This window comes from Carcharodon carcharias, chromosome 6 (genome assembly GCF_017639515.1).
Source record: "Carcharodon carcharias isolate sCarCar2 chromosome 6, sCarCar2.pri, whole genome shotgun sequence".
Taxonomy (NCBI): domain Eukaryota; kingdom Metazoa; phylum Chordata; class Chondrichthyes; order Lamniformes; family Lamnidae; genus Carcharodon; species Carcharodon carcharias.
Genome location: NC_054472.1, coordinates 25,051,257 through 25,062,889, shown reverse-complemented (window position 1 = coordinate 25,062,889; position 11,633 = coordinate 25,051,257). Strand labels below are relative to the sequence as shown.

The following is an 11,633-nucleotide window of genomic DNA, read 5'->3' as shown; positions in this document are numbered from 1 at the left end:
ATATACCAGTAATCCAGAGGCCTAGACAAATGATCTAGCTGAGGAATTAAAATTCAGTAAATTAAAATAAATCTGAAATAAAAAGTTATGAGTTTTACTGAATACAGCAAAAACCTGAGCCCCAACAATAAAACAGCTACAGACCTAGTAGTCTCTCTACCCAAGCTGGACAACTACAACAAAGTGGAAAATTGCCCAACTATGTCCAATCCACAAAAAGCTGAACAATTCCAATCTGGCCAATTACTATGCCAAATCTCAATCATCAACAGTGATGGAAGGGGTCATCGACAATGTAACCAAGCAGCACTTACCAATAACCTGCTCGCTGATGTTAGTTTGGGTTCCACTGGATGGTATCATAACTCACAAAGGGAGGAGGATGTGGTTGTTGGAGATCAATCCCAGCCCCATGACATCACTGGCAGAGTTCCTCAGGGTCCTAGGCCCAATCATTCAGTTGCTTTATCAAATAACCTTCCCTCCATCATAAGAAATATTCCTTTTAAAATTTAATTGTTGCATGACTAGTTTCTTCGGTCCTTTTAAGTTTTCTTGCGTGGCCACACATGTATTATTCATCGTGGAACAAAGCCTGCACTGTACCTTCCAGATCACCATATGGCTAATGGGAACATTGATCATAAGATTGCAGAGTGTTCATTTTCCTTCGAAGTTGCATGCTACAAACCCAGATTTTTGGGTCAATAAGTGGCAAGTATTGTATGTGCCACAAAAGTTAGGGGTGATAACCATATCCATCGAGAACCTAACTGCCTCCTCCTTGACTTTCAACAGCATTACTATCATCAAATACCCAACAATCAACATCCTGGAGGTCATGACTGACCATAAACATAATTGGCCCAGTCACAAATACTGAGGCTGCAGTGGGTTAGAGACTGGGGACTCTTGTGATGAGTGACTCACTGGTGACTACATCCATGCTAAACAGATGCAGCATGCTACAGACAAAGCAATCCCACAAGCAACAGATCAGTTCGAAACAACTTGAAACGTTAACTGTATTCCTCTCCGCAGATGCTGTCAGACCTGCTGAGATTTTCCAGGTATTTTTGTTTTGGGTTTCCAGCATCCACAGTTTTTTGCTTTTATCTTAGATCAGTTCAAACCTCTGTTCCCAAAACCTATCCACCATCTATCTACAAGGCATGAGTCAATAATGGAATACTTCCACCTTCCCTAGATGAATGCAGCTCCAACAATTGAAGCTCAACACCATCCAAAACAAAGCAATCCACTTGATCAGCACCCAATCTTCCACTTTCTTCACCACTGGCACACTGTGGTAGCCATGTGCATCATCTACAAGATGCACTGCAGCAAATTCACCAAAGGTTTCTGCAACAGCATCTCCTAAACCTACAACCTCTACCACCTAGAAGGATAATGGGCAGCAGACATATGGGAACACTACCACCTCTAAGTTCCTCACCATCCTGACTCGGAATCACCATTCCATCATCACTGGGTCAAAATCTAAGAACTCCCTACCAAACATAGACTGCAGTGATTTAAAGGCAATGGCTCACCAGTGGCTTCCGAAGAGAAACTATGGATGGACAATAAATGCTTATTTTGCCAGCAATGCCCACATCCTGTGAATGAATAAATAAAGCTAAGGATCCCATTTGATCTAACAGCCTTATTAACTTGTCCTGCCAACTTCCAAAGATTGTGTATTTGTGAACTCATGTTTTTCCTTTCCTGTCCTGCCCCAACCCATGCAAAATGTAATCAACATGAAGTTGAAAAATTGGTTAAGTTTGAAAAACTTCTGCAAGTTTTTAGGAAAGACATTTAGTAATTAAATGCAGGGTTTTGCAGTGTATTACCAAGAGAGAACGAAGTGTGCAAGTACATTTCCAGAAGCTAGATGAAGTGGGAGTTTCAAAAAGATTTTATTTGCACTATTTTCCCAACCCCTTCCTTCCAAACTTGGACAATGGCTTGTAATTGAATTTGAAGAAAAATGGATGAATTCTGAAAATTTTCAAATTGTCAACATGAAAAAGAACTCCAAGCCATTAAAGTTGTAACGTGTTGTGAAAAAGTAAGCAGCACGTGCAACTTTCAATTGTCTTGATTCACTTAAAAGATATTTCAAATCAGGTCTTAGCCCCCCTGGTCCTTAACTCATTGAAGTTTCAATCCCTCTGCAACAACAGCAGTGGCTTCAGGTCACTTAGAATCTTCAGTTTCTTTTGCCATCTCATTTTTGAGACTTAGTATTTCAATTAAATTGATACTTTCAAACGAGAAGGTTTTTTCTCAATCACCAATTTTCTCCCCATCTTTTGAATGTTTTGGCGTGTTGTTGCGGTATAGATCAACATTGCATGATTGCGCACCCCCCCCCCCCCCCCACCCCCCACCGAGTCCCTCAACCAAGTGGCCATTATTGAGGGACAAATGATAGCAGACAATTTGACAGCCAAAGCCAGTTCTTAGTTTAATCAAAAAATCCACAGACGTTTCACTCAGGTTCTGATAAAAACAAAAAAACTGCGGATGCTGGAAATTCAAAACAAAAACAGAATTACCTGGAAAAACTCAGCAGGTCTAGCAGCATCGGCGGAGAAGAAAAGAGTTGACGTTAACTCTCTTCTCCGCCGATGCTGCCAGACCTGCTGAGTTTTTCCAGGTAATTCTGTTTTCACTCAGGTTCTGGTTAGCTGAGCACCCAGCTATTTGGGTAGCTATCAAAAACAATAACCTTGATCAATTTTCCTCTCCCTAATCTGGACACCAAGGGCAAAAATAACACCCCACATCATTCCTTTGGTTCAGACAAACAGAAAAGGCCTGGGATCTTGGTCTGTTTGCCTCAAGTGAGTAGCTGAGCCATGAAGAGGTTGTATGTTATTGTTTTAATTTTAATTTAAATCAAACCAAACTATTTTATAGATTATAAAGATAAGCACAAGGCATTGGTTTTTAATTGTACTTTATTTTTGATATGCATCTTACAGTCATCCTGTTAGGCAAACCAGCTTGCAAACAAATATACAAATACCAAAACAAGCATTATGCAACATATACTGTAACTGGCACTAGTGTTCCAAAGCTCAAAGAAAATTAAAAAGACCATAAACTTGTGACTCTCTTATTTTTCTGTTCATAAGGAGAAAATTTCAAGCATTATCAACATGGCAACATAAACCAAGCACTGCATAATGCGCAAAACATACTCACATTTAAATGACTCAATTTTGCATTTGTGAAGTATGTTGTAATTTTAACAGTGCACCATTATAGGCTGAGGACAGCCTTTGTGAGTTTTTTAGTGTCTCGTCACACAAGGGGGAAAAAAGGCCAGTCTTCACCTATCTTCTCTAATGCTCTAAACAAAGCAATGTGCAAATTCTGCACTGTGCTTTTAATCTGTAACAAACTGCATCGGCAGCATTCATTTGTTATGAACACTTGCTTTTTCTGAACAAAGAAACCAGTTAAATCAGTTATGCAAAACATTTTCTAAAGCCTGAGTACTGTCTTTGGTAGGCTAATATAGGGTTATATCTTAAGATAATTCATTCATATTACACAACTTTCATCCAACTGCATTTTTAGCATTCTTCTGTGATACACTGTAATCCAATACAGATTTTTTTTTGGAGAAGTATAAATATATCCTCAATAACGTAGGTATTAAACACAGTCTTTTCCAAAGGCACCAGGAAACAGTGAGGGAGGAAAGGTTGATCTTTGATAATTGAAAGGAATTACCCACAGTCCAAGAATGTGTTTTTCTGATGTAATCTTCAACTGATTTCTGCTTGCACTTCGGGATTTTGACAAGTTCAGTTGCACTTTCTTTGCATTTTTGCACTATATCACGCACATACAAGTGACAGAAAAATGGACCGTCACTTCTCACTCAACATGTTACCTGTCAGACATTAACACTGCCCAATAAACATCTCAAAAAAACTACCTCCTGCTCTCCCCAACCTTTAAAATTGAACTGGATAAGTGGGAGACAGATCTGTAATGACATATTTAACCCTGACACCTACACTTTATTTTGACCTTCAAAATCCATGATCTTGTTGGTTAATAAGCACCAGTTTCAGTTTCCAAGTTATTAGTTTCCTTTTATATCAATTACCATATAATCAACTGTAAGCAGGACTGATTAGCGACATCTTATGATTAGATCTGCAGCATGGCAGGATTAAATCTCAGTATGAATTGCACTGGTCTGTTGCTGCTGGTTATTATTGGTTACGTTTTCTGCCTCCTCAATAGCATAATTTGGCACTGCTGAAGTTGCAGCACCATTCTCTTCTGCAATGAAGCTCAACTGCAAGACATCTGCACTTGGCCCAGTTGCAACAGAAGCAACAAGACCACCCTGCGACGGGCATGTCTCCAGACGATCGTTCTCCACCTCTGGTAGGGGACTGACTGCTGAAAACCGACTGTGATAGTCACTGGAACCATGGCTACAGGATGTTTTCATGCTCTCCATATCAGATCCACTAAATTCTGAGAAATGGCTGGAGTGAGAGTCTGCCACAGATGGTATACTGTCACTAAGTGACGGCGAATCAAATTCACTTGAATTGGTGCTTCTTTGTTCAAGTAACTGTGCATCCATCTCCTCTCGAGTTTCATTTATCTTCATACTGCCTCTTTTCTGCAATTTTCCTTTGCACTTTTTAGTTGTTGTTTCTTTCGGCCACTTGGAGGCACCACATCGATTGTCCGCAACAGGGGCTGTAGGTAAAATGGCTACATTGCGACCAGGCACGCTACTATCTTCTACACTACTGCTTCCACTGTTGTGTCTGAACTTTGCAGGCTTCGATTCAATGTCAACTTGCACCTCTAGACTGTTTCCTTCCCTGAAAGGAGATACACACAAACATTAAGCTCATTACAGGCGATGTAGTAATATTCATTTACAAATATTCAGCTGAAGCATAGTAAGTAAAGGATGCTGAACTTTTGTATATTTGTAGTTCAACAATTTCAGACGAATAACAAGCCACACAAAACGTTCCTCTTGCAGTTAACATCATGAACTAACTGACTGAATTCCCTGTCTTGTAATTCGTCCCCTTGATGCAGGATCTTAATTTTTTTTTTTGCCATCAGAGAGAAAGATGACTCATGTTTTGACCAAAGGGAGATAAGAGAACAATACCTCTACAACCTGAGAGCTTCTAAAGATAAAAGTCCCAAGTAAAGTCTATCCAGCTGCACTTTCCAAATCATTCACTTCAGTCACATTTGCATTTAAGATTGTGCCAGGTCTTGTGATTAAATGTATTAATCTTTAAGGAAAAACGTTACAATTCACACTGTGCCTGGGAGAACAATATTAAAGTATAACAAGACTTAAGGCAGTGTGTACACTAGGCTTATTAACCAGATCCTTATGGAAGATACATTTAAGGCTTTTGCCTAACGCATTATTAATGCACTTATTCAAATTGATTGTCGCAACAAAGGAAAGCTTTATGCTGAAAGTGTCTGCAATAAATTTAACTTCAGAATGCTTGTTCAAATACAGGAAGGTTTTCACTGCGTTGGTGTGTTCAAAACTTATATTTTTGAGAGAAAAAGATTTGCTCTACACACACAGTCCAATCCAGGCATATGGAGTAGGGGATGGTTAAATCTAGCAGTATCTTCATATATGGTGCCCTTTCTGACCATTAGAATTTCTGATATTGAAATGTCTTTCACGTAAGAGGCCATCAACAACAATCATAATAAACCATTAAAAAGCAGCAAGGGGGAAACGTTAGGTTTCAAACCCATATTTAGTTTAAATGAGAAAGAAGTTAATTGGAGCTGGAAGTTAGGTAAAGAGTACAGTTCAACATATTAAACACAAACTCTTTCAAGTAGCCAAAAAGCGCAGCTTGTGTTTCTCCTAATATTCCCTTTCCACTGGAATATCTATCACTCACTGGGGTACAGCACCAAATGAATTGGTGACTTCTGTGTGCTCAAATTTTCATGTCACAGAAGTATGTAGTTACAGAAATCTGGATTTGCTAAAAACTATTTTAAAATGTGTTATCAGCAGCATTAATAATAACAAACCAGAGTACCAATGGAATGTTTGGGACCAATATTTGGAATATTTGGGACCAATCATGAAGGGCTCTTTTGATCAGAGCTCGCGGCACATCAAATAGGAGTAAGTTCTGCGACTAATCTTTCACAAGATTAGTTATTAGGGAAGCAACCTCTACCAGTCTGATTGGTCACCCACATACCCAGCTGATAGAACACAAGCCCTTCCAACGTACATGTAAACGAATAATGGAAGATGTCAAATATTTTCATCTCTGAAAAGTGTATCAAGTAACAAAACACTTTTTCTTTATTCACCATTAGCAAAAAGAGCTATTCCAAATTTAAAAGTACAAAAGGGGGCAAAACCTGGTTAATACTCAAGCCTATTCTTTTCAACATTAGCAGCTGGAGGAAAATATGTCCCGATACAGGGGGAAAAAAAAACATTCACACAGGGGTGGCTATGAGAGGCTGGAGCTTTATTCTGCATCAGGCCCTACGTATACCAACACTAATCTTTGGCAGCCTTCATCTTGAGACGATGGTTTGCCCCTTGGTGGTCAACCCTGTGTAAACATTATCTGGTGTGGATCAGGAGTCCCACTCAGGCATGACAGTTAAGACAGTTTAACTAAGAAGGTTTAGGATTTGCTAGCCTCTGTTTTCTGGGTCCTTTTCTCAGCCAGCTGAGCCTTCTGTTTCTCCATGCCTCTTCCAACACCCCCACAAAAATGGAAACTTATTTTTTTCTGGAAAAATTTATCGATTTTGCTTCCAATTTCCACCCCTCTATCACCTTCACATGGTCTATCTCTGACACTTGACCTCTCTGTCTCCATTTCTGGTGATGGACTGTCTACCAATATTCATTACAAACCCACCGACACCCACAGCTACAGCTCCTCTCGCCCTGCTTCCTGTAAGGACTCCATCCCATTCTCCCAGTTCCTTCACCTCCGTCACATCTGTTATGATGATGCCACCTTCCAAAACAGAGCTTCTGACATGTCTTCCTTCTTCCTTAACTGAAGGTTCTCTCTCCACTATGGTTAACAAGGCCCAAAACCGTGTCTGACCCATTCCCCCGCACCTCTTCCCTCACCCCTTTTCCTCCGTCCCAAAACCATGATAGGGTTCCCCTTGTCCTCACTTTTCATCCCACCAGCCTCCATAATCAAAGCCATTTTCATCAACTCCAGCAGAACACCACCACCAAACACATCTTCCCTTCACCCCCACATTGGCATTCCGTTGGGACCGTTCCCTCCGTGACACTCTGCTCCACTCCTCTATTACCCCCAACACCTCATCCCCATCCCACGCAATCGCAGAAGGTACAACATCTGTCCCTTTACCTCCCCCCCTCCTCGCCTTCGGTCTGTCCGCAAGCATGACCCAGACCTCCCTGTCGCTTGCCACAGGACCATCTGTCACTTGTTTCTATGTTGTTCTTTCACAGAGTGCTGACCCTTGTTCAGCTATGAACACATTCTGCTTTCTTACCTTTACGCCACTATCAGTACCTCCTTTAGTCCTCGCTACTACCATTAACACTCCCTTTGTCTTGTGTCCATAACATCTTTGTCAATTTCTCCTTAGCTCCCACCTATCGCTGACCTTCTAGCTTGCTTCGCTTGCTCCACAAACCCCGCTTTAAACAGTATAAAATCCATCACATTTCTACTTCTCTTTAGCTCTGAAGAAGTCATTTAGACTCAAAATGTTAACTCCATTTCTCTCTCCACAGATGGTGCCAGACCTGCTGAGTTTTTTCCAGCATTATTCTTTTTTTTTTTCTCCCTCTTGTTTTGCTTTTGGACAGCAGCTGCTCATTATTCTGCCATTTACACCTGCTCTGAGCACATCTTTTGTTTCTTTACTTGTCCCATTACCACTTCCTTTGGCCCTGCACCACTGTCGATATGGCACTTCCTGTCTTCCACCCTAAGTCACACCCTCTCTTTTGTTCTTTTTCCACCTCCTTCCATTTGACCAACTTAAAAGTTATTACATTTCTAACTTTTCCCAGTTCTAATGAAGCGACAGCGATCCGAAATGTTAACTCTTTCTCTCCCCACATATACTGTCGACCTGAGTATTTCCAGCATTTTCTTTTTTTTATATATATACACCCACAGTAGGTACCCAAAGTACATACAAAAAGGCACTGTTAGCAATAACGTGCTTTATTTTGAGAAGCACCAAGAAGTTAATGTAAAATATATTTTAAGTGCATTAGATTTCTTCTGTATTCCCATTTCTGTTCAATTAAACACATAAATTGGAAAAAATTAAAAAGAACTTTAAGTCATCAAGATTCATGCCTGCAATTCAAGCATTAATTCTCAGAAGAGTCAGTGTATGCGCAACAGTATGTGCACAAACATGGCTGGGAATATCATACGGGGCCATTCATTAACTTCCTTTTGCGATGTAACATGAACCATGTTCTTGCAGGCAGGTGACAAAAACGTGGATTTCAATCCAACTACACATTCAGTTCTTGGTTAAATACTGAAGAAACTTTGAACTGGCCACTGGGCTCAGGACTGTTTCTGCAGCTTCCTCCACTGCAATCCAACACCCAGATGTACGGACTATTTTTGGAATGGTTGGCATCAGAAAACGATGCAAGTTCCTATTGTTCTAATGAAAGGCAGCTGACCTAAAACGTTAACCCCAATATCTCTTCACAGATGCTTCATGATCTACTGAGTATTTCCATCATTTTGTGTTTTTATTTTATATTAGAGCAAGCTCCTGATTGCTCCAGCCTCTAACATGGAACGAAGAAATAAGAGCAGGTTTGGTGTCCCAACCAGATTTTGATATGCATAAAGGTGCTTTTTCTTATTTCAGATGAATCAAAAATCCATCTGCCCCCTCAGGGGGCCATAAAGGTTCCCATGGCACTATTTGGAGAGAAGCTGAGGGTTTCTCCAGTGTGTGGTGAATATTGATCACTGAACCAACAACACTAAAATAGATTATCTGGTCACTTATCTCATTGCCAGTGATGGGATTTTGGTGCATGCAATTTAGCTGCTGCGTTTTCTACATTACAACAGTGACTAACATTTAAAAATATATAATTGCTTGGAAAGCACTTTGAAACACCCTGAGGTCGTGAAAAGTGCTATATAAATGCAAGTTCTTTGATCTGTCATGTTTATGGATGCACCATGCAACACAAAAAGGAACCCTCTCAGCCAAGAAGTAGACAGCAGCAATATCACACGGAAGGCCCCTGGCAATTATTTAGGCAACAATTAGAGAGGTTATTATTCTTTAAAGCAGAACGTATAAACTACTTTTCACTGAAAAATTTGTGAAACAACCTGTGCTTTTTAACCTCAAAACAATTATTAATGCAAATAGCAAAAATAGTTTAAACAAATTTACAAGATCACAAGCTTATGAAATCATTAAAAAATGTCAACAGACCTGTCCAGTGGGTTGTAGGAATTGATAATTGATCCTGCCATGGCCCTTGTGCTGGCATTGTCACTGATGGTCCCAATGCTTACTGTGCCAGATTCACCACTGAGACTGTATCGTTCCTTCTGGATATCTGCCTGCACCTCTAACCTAAGAGAATCAGATCAAGAATTAGAGGAAGTGATAACAGAAAAAAAATACTGTCTCCAACAAACAACTTTTACAAGATAACCACTTAGAATCACTCAGGCCCGAATAAAACACGTGTGCGCACTTTCATTTCCCCACTGTAGGAAGGATATAAAAGCAAAGAAAAAGATGTAAAGTAGATTCACTAGGATATGGGGTTATTATTACTCAGGGGGAACAAATAAATTTTGACTTTTTCCATCCTGTTAGAGCTGAATAGATCAAGGAGTGACCTGAAAGAGGTGTTCAACAGCGAACCGTCACCAAATGTTTTCATTGGTTGGTCGTACAACAATAGAACATCAATTTATGACAATGACAAAAAGAATTAAAAGGGAAGTTTAAACATTATTCTCAGAGGATGGTCAGAATGTGGAATTCTGTCACAGAATGTTGTTGCAACAAACCTTAAGTTCCATCAAAAGGAATTAGATCACTCAAAAGTGGAAATATTAAAATGGTTGGGGATTCAGGAGGAGAGTGGATCAGACTGAGTGGCTCAGTGTACAGGGCACTGGGAAAGATGATGGGTCAACTGACCCATTTCTGTGCTGTAACATGCTGTGATTCTAGCCCAGGATGTGTCAAAAGCCAAATCACTTTATCTGCACTCAGCTGCATGCAGTTCCTTTTCGCCAATGGTTCATTCCAACTCTTCCAAGTCAACTCTTGCATCAGTTTTCAAGTGTGTTTAGAAAGGTTACAGGCAATGAAAGGACCTTCCGCAACTACAAACTACTGTGGGGCTTACCTATTGAAACAGTTGACCATGACACTCCCAGAAAGGCTGCCTGTGATACTGGCTCCAGCCAGTGCCATGGTGCTCGCAGTTTCACTCAGGTTATCTCGTATTGCACCTATTCTGTCCATGTGACTGCCACTGGCACTCAAACTGCCCGTTAGGCCCCCAACACTTCCCTCACCAATACTGGGGTTATTGCGAGACTCAACAACAAACGTGGTATCTAGATGGGCAAAAACAGACACAGCAGCAACTTATTACTTTTGATTCATTTCACTTTTGTTAGCAATTAAAATCATAAGCAGATGCTTCAGGCTGGAAGTGTGAAGTCTCCTATGGAGCTTCCTGAATACATGTCACATTGTGTATTATGCTTTAAATCTTGCCTTACGCTTAGAGCAACAACTGAACAGAAATCCTGCATCAGTACAAACATTTAAAAATCATATAGCCAAAGAAATGTTTTCTGTAAATTTGTAATGTCAATAGCCTAGCTAACAAGGTGATAAGAAAAGTCAGCAAAAACGAAACAGTTCCTAAGGTCTGGAATCTAATCGAATGCTGGGTGTGGTTAACTACACATCATTCATGGGATGTGGGTTTTGCTGGCTGGGCCATCATTTATTGCCATCCCTAGTTGCCCTTGAGAAGGTGGTGGTGAGCTGTCTTCTTAAACGCTGCAGTCCATGTGGTGTAGGTACACCCAGGGTGCTGTGAAGGAGGGAATTCCAGGATTTTGACCCAGTGATAGTGAAGGAATGGTGATATATTTCCAAGTCGGGATAAGGAGTGACTTGGAGGGGAACTTCTAGGTGGTGGTGCTCCCATCTATCTGCTGCCTTTGTCCTTCTAGTTGGTAGTGGTTGTGGGTTTGGAAGGTGCTATCCAAGCAGCCTTGGTGAATTCCTGCAGTGCATTTTGTAGATGGTACACAATGCTGCTACTGTGCGTCGGTGGTGGAGGGAGCAAATGTTTGCCTGGTGGATGTAGTGCCAATCAAGTGGGCTGTTTTGCCCTGGACGGTGTCAAGTTTCTTGAGTGTTGTGGGAGCTGCACTCATACAGGCAAGTGGAGAGTATTCCATCACACTCCTGACTTGTACCTTGTGCTTCAGGGAGTCAGGTGGTGAGTTACTCATTGCAGGACTTATAGCCTCTGACCTGCTCTTGTAGCCACAGTATTTATATGGCTAGTGCAGTTCAGTTTC

General features: G+C 40.7%; 1 protein-coding gene across 5 annotated transcripts in view; it reads right to left on the bottom strand.

Annotated features, from left to right (window-relative positions):
• Positions 1-2,951: 2,951 nt before the first annotated feature.
• Positions 2,952-11,633, bottom strand: part of rnf19a (ring finger protein 19A, RBR E3 ubiquitin protein ligase) — a 67,647-nt gene continuing 58,965 nt past the window's right edge. For all 5 annotated transcript variants that reach the window (XM_041189614.1, XM_041189615.1, XM_041189618.1 and 2 more), the window contains exons 8-10: positions 10,436-10,649; positions 9,502-9,645; positions 2,952-4,871 (exon numbers count right to left, since the gene is read on the bottom strand). In XM_041189614.1, coding sequence (XP_041045548.1) covers positions 4,199-4,871; positions 9,502-9,645; positions 10,436-10,649 — 1,031 coding nt within the window. In that variant the 3' untranslated portion in view covers positions 2,952-4,198. The remainder of the gene's footprint in view (positions 4,872-9,501; positions 9,646-10,435; positions 10,650-11,633) is intronic.